This window comes from Carcharodon carcharias, chromosome 2 (assembly GCF_017639515.1).
Source record: "Carcharodon carcharias isolate sCarCar2 chromosome 2, sCarCar2.pri, whole genome shotgun sequence".
Lineage (NCBI taxonomy): Eukaryota > Metazoa > Chordata > Chondrichthyes > Lamniformes > Lamnidae > Carcharodon > Carcharodon carcharias.
In genome coordinates, this window is record NC_054468.1 from 11,672,141 (window position 1) to 11,675,896 (window position 3,756).

General features: G+C 50.3%; 1 protein-coding gene across 1 annotated transcript; it reads right to left on the reverse strand.

Annotated features, from left to right (window-relative positions):
* Positions 1–1,049: 1,049 nt before the first annotated feature.
* On the reverse strand, positions 1,050–1,388 carry LOC121274201 (ATPase inhibitor A, mitochondrial-like). Its single transcript, XM_041181403.1, has one exon. It carries the CDS (start codon positions 1,386–1,388, stop codon positions 1,050–1,052), a length of 339 nt encoding a protein of 112 aa, XP_041037337.1.
* Between the last annotated feature and the right edge of the window lie 2,368 nt (positions 1,389–3,756).

The following is a 3,756-nucleotide window of genomic DNA, read 5'->3' on the forward strand; positions in this document are numbered from 1 at the left end:
GTAACACTCATGAACGGGGCCTGCACCATCTTTCCACTCTCCTGTGCATTCATTCCCATCTTACACCGTTCATAAGCTCGAAATCATCCAAAACTCTGTTGCCCATATTCTAACTTGCACCAAATCTGGTTCACCTATCACCCCTGCGCTCGCTGCTCTGCATTGTCTCCCAGAACGACAGTGCCTTGATTTTAAAATTCCCATCCTCGTTTTGAAATCCCTACCCCGGCCTCGCCCCCTCACTATCTTTGTTGCCGTCTCCAGCCCTACAACCTCCCGAGACCTCGGCACATCTTCAACTCTGCCTTCTCTCCACTTTCAGCTGCCCGGACTTTCTGCTCTGGAATTCCATCCCTACACCTCTCCACCTCTACCTCTCACTCCCCTTCCCTGAGACACTTCTTACAACCTTTGACCAATGTCTGATCACCTGTGCTTTCTCCCAAAGAAGAGTCACCTTGGACTCGAAAAGTTAACTCTTTTTCTCTCTTTTCACAGAAGCTGTCAGACCCTCTGACTTCCTCCCGCTTATTCCATTTTTATTTCCGAGCTCCAGCATCCACGGTGTTTTGCTTTTACATTGGAATGTCTCCTCCCTCGGCTAGGCACCAGATCTTATTTGGTAATGCTCCTGCAAAGTGTCTTGGGATGTTAAAGGTCCTATATAATTATGAATTGTTGCTATTTGCCTTCCGATGGACATTACATTAAATGTGTGTTAAATTCAAAGGCCATTTGTCGTTGCTGGAGGGTCGAACTGGGATGATGTGACTAAGTCTCAGGGTAGGGATTGAACCCACAGCCCCTGCTCCAAAGTGAGACAGTGACCGACTGACCCAAACAATTGCCCCTTGCTGAGCCACAACAGACAGTACAGCATCTAAAACTCAGAGTACAGGAAAAAAAAACCCATTCAAACTGTCTTTATTCTTGGGAAAGACACACTTTACTCCAAAAGCTGACACCTTCTTTGTAAAATCTAGGGAAAGCTCCCCACGAGCAGGAAGGGTGGGGGGTGGGGGGGGGGGTGGTGTCACTCACTTAGTCATTTAGTCATCTGATGACTTTTGTTTTGTCAGATTCTCCAATTTACCCTTGTGCCACTCAATCTTCCCCTGCAAACGTTCGATCTCCTTCTTTTGAGCAGTAATCTCCCCCTCGTGATGAGACTTCAGAGCATCAAGCAGCTCCTTTTCCTTTCTCTTGAAGTACATTTCTTCCAACGCCTCCTCTCTTTTGGCGAAAGCCCCCCCGCCCTGGCGGACTGTTCCATTCGACTCCATCCTTTCTCCTGCGCTCACCTGTCGAGACTGACCGACCACCGAGCCCGCCCAGCCTTTCTTGAGAAGGATGCTCCTCAGGCAGCCGCCCAGTGGACTAGAGGCCATCCTTGTTGTTGTTAATGGAAGCGAGAAGACCCACCTCCGCAGCAAGTCTACCTTGTGTCCCATTGTGAGGTCAGGAGCCACAAAGTTCAATTGTCCGCAGGTGGATCGTTGTCGTGGTTTCAGGGTGGGCTTTCAGCCAATCGTTGAAGCTCCACCGCCCCCCCCCACCCCACCTAGCAATGCGAGCCCTGGATCCAGGTGGACATGGCAGTGCAGTGCTGAGGCAGTGCTGCACTGTCAGAGATATCATCCTACAGAGGAGGCCTTCCAACAAAGGCAGCCCCCACTCTCCTCTCAGGTGAACACCAGTGATCCCATGGCATTATTGTTAAGCAGGTATGGGGGTGGGTGTGTGTGGGGGGGGGGGGGGGTTGTGTGTGTGTTTGTGTGTGGTTGTTTGTGGGGGTGTGTGTGTGTGTGTGTCTGTGTGTGTGTCTGTGTGTGAGTGTGTGTGTGGGTGTGTGGGTGTGTGTGTGTGGGTGGGTGTGTGTGTGGGTGGGTGGGTGGGTGTGTAGGTGTGGGTGTGTGTGTGTGAGTGTGTGTGTGGGTGTGTGTGTGTGGGTGGGTGTGTGTGTGTGTGAGTGTGTGGGTGTGTGTGTGTGTGTGGGTGGGTGTGTGTGTGTGTAGGTGTGTGTGCGTGTAGGTGTGGGTGTGTGTGTGTCTGTGTGTGTGTCTGTGTGTGTGTGTGGGTGTGTGGGAGTGTGTGTGTGTGGGTGTGTGTGTGTGTGGGGGGGGGTTGTGTGTGTGTGGGTGTATGTGTGTGGGTGTGGGTGTGTGTGTGTGTGTAGGTGTGTGTGTGGGGGGGTTGTGTGTGTGTGGGTGTATGTGTGTGGGTGTGGGTGTGTGTGTGTGTGTGTGGGTGTGTGCGAGTGTGTGTGTGTGGGTGTATGTGTGTGTGTGTGTGTGGGTGTGTGTGTGGGTTTGTGTGTGTGTGTTTGTGTGTGGGTGTGTGGGTGTGTGTTTGTGTGTGGACGTGTGTGTGTTGGGGGGGTGTGGGTGTGGGTGTGGGTGTGTGTGAGTGGGTGTGTGTGTGGTGGTGTGTGTGTTTGTGTGGGGGGGTGTGGGGATGTGTTTGTGGGTGTGTGTGTATGTGTGGGTGTGGGTGTGTGTGTGTGTGTGTGTGTGTGTGGGGGTGGGGAGCGGTGGTGTGTTTGTGCCTTTGCCTCTGTTTCAGTTTCTGATTTCTTGCTGTTTGCTTTCTCTGTCTGTGCCTTTCTCTCTGTTTCTCTGGTGTGTTGCTGCCTTCGTTTTCTTTCTCTTTCTATGATCGATATTGCTGATGCCCTGGTACTAGTTTGTTGTAACTTTCACCCTCCCAGTTTACAATCCTTTGAGTATTTCTCAGCCTAATTACAGCTTCCCCCCGGAACCTGTTTAATGAATCCCTCCTCCGGTTTAATGCAGTGTCTCACAAATACTTGACCCTTGTGTGAGCGGAGGCTCGGGGTGTTCAGTGAGACCAGTCACGATCGCCCAGCTATCAAATATGGCTCACCTGTGGACAGGTGTGGTGGTGTCCGGTCGCTTGGTGCCGGGAGGGAGAAGTGTTTATCTTGCAACGTCCTTCCGGGACTGTCCCAGAATGCACACTCCTTGTCTTTGTCTGTCTCTTGAATTCGACCAGCTGGTTTATATTGAGTTTATCTGGTTCATCTGCCAAGGTAAGTGGGGGGAAAAAAAAAGATAAATTTGTATTTCTACAGCACCTGTCACCACCTCAGGACATCCCAAAGTGCTTTACAGCCAGCGAAGCACTTTTCAAACTGTAGTCCCTGTTGTAATTATGCACAGCAAGATCCCACAATAAGGCAATGCGATAATAAGCAGATAATCATTTCTTTTCGAGATTTTTGGTGAAAAGGATAAATGTGGAGACCCCCTGCTGCTCACCTTAGAGGTGGTCCTCGGTGGGGGGGAGGGGGGGGATCTTTTGCATCCACCCCAGAAAGGAAAGGGGGCCTCAGCTTTAAATCATTCTGATCTTTCTATTGTCCCATCCAATCGTCCTCCACCTGCTTCCAGCACAAGGAGCAAGGTCCTGACTGAAGCCGGAACCATCTCACTCCCACTCCGCACTGTCATTCCACCATCATTTTATCAGCGTCAATAACTGGAGTTTAATTTGTTTCCCATGGCACATATAAAGTTGTCGTAGTTTAAAAACCAACAGTCCATCTTTAAATTCCACTCGAGGGTAAAACATTCAGCAGATTCATAGCCCGGAATATTAAGTTACAGTGAGTCATTCTAAACCCCAGCAGGAACATTAAAAACCCTCCCAGCGTAAAATTCACACCCAAAATGATCTTTCGGCCTCTTTTTTTTAAGATCCTCTCTGAGGCCTACCCTCCTCCCTTTATAAACCAGA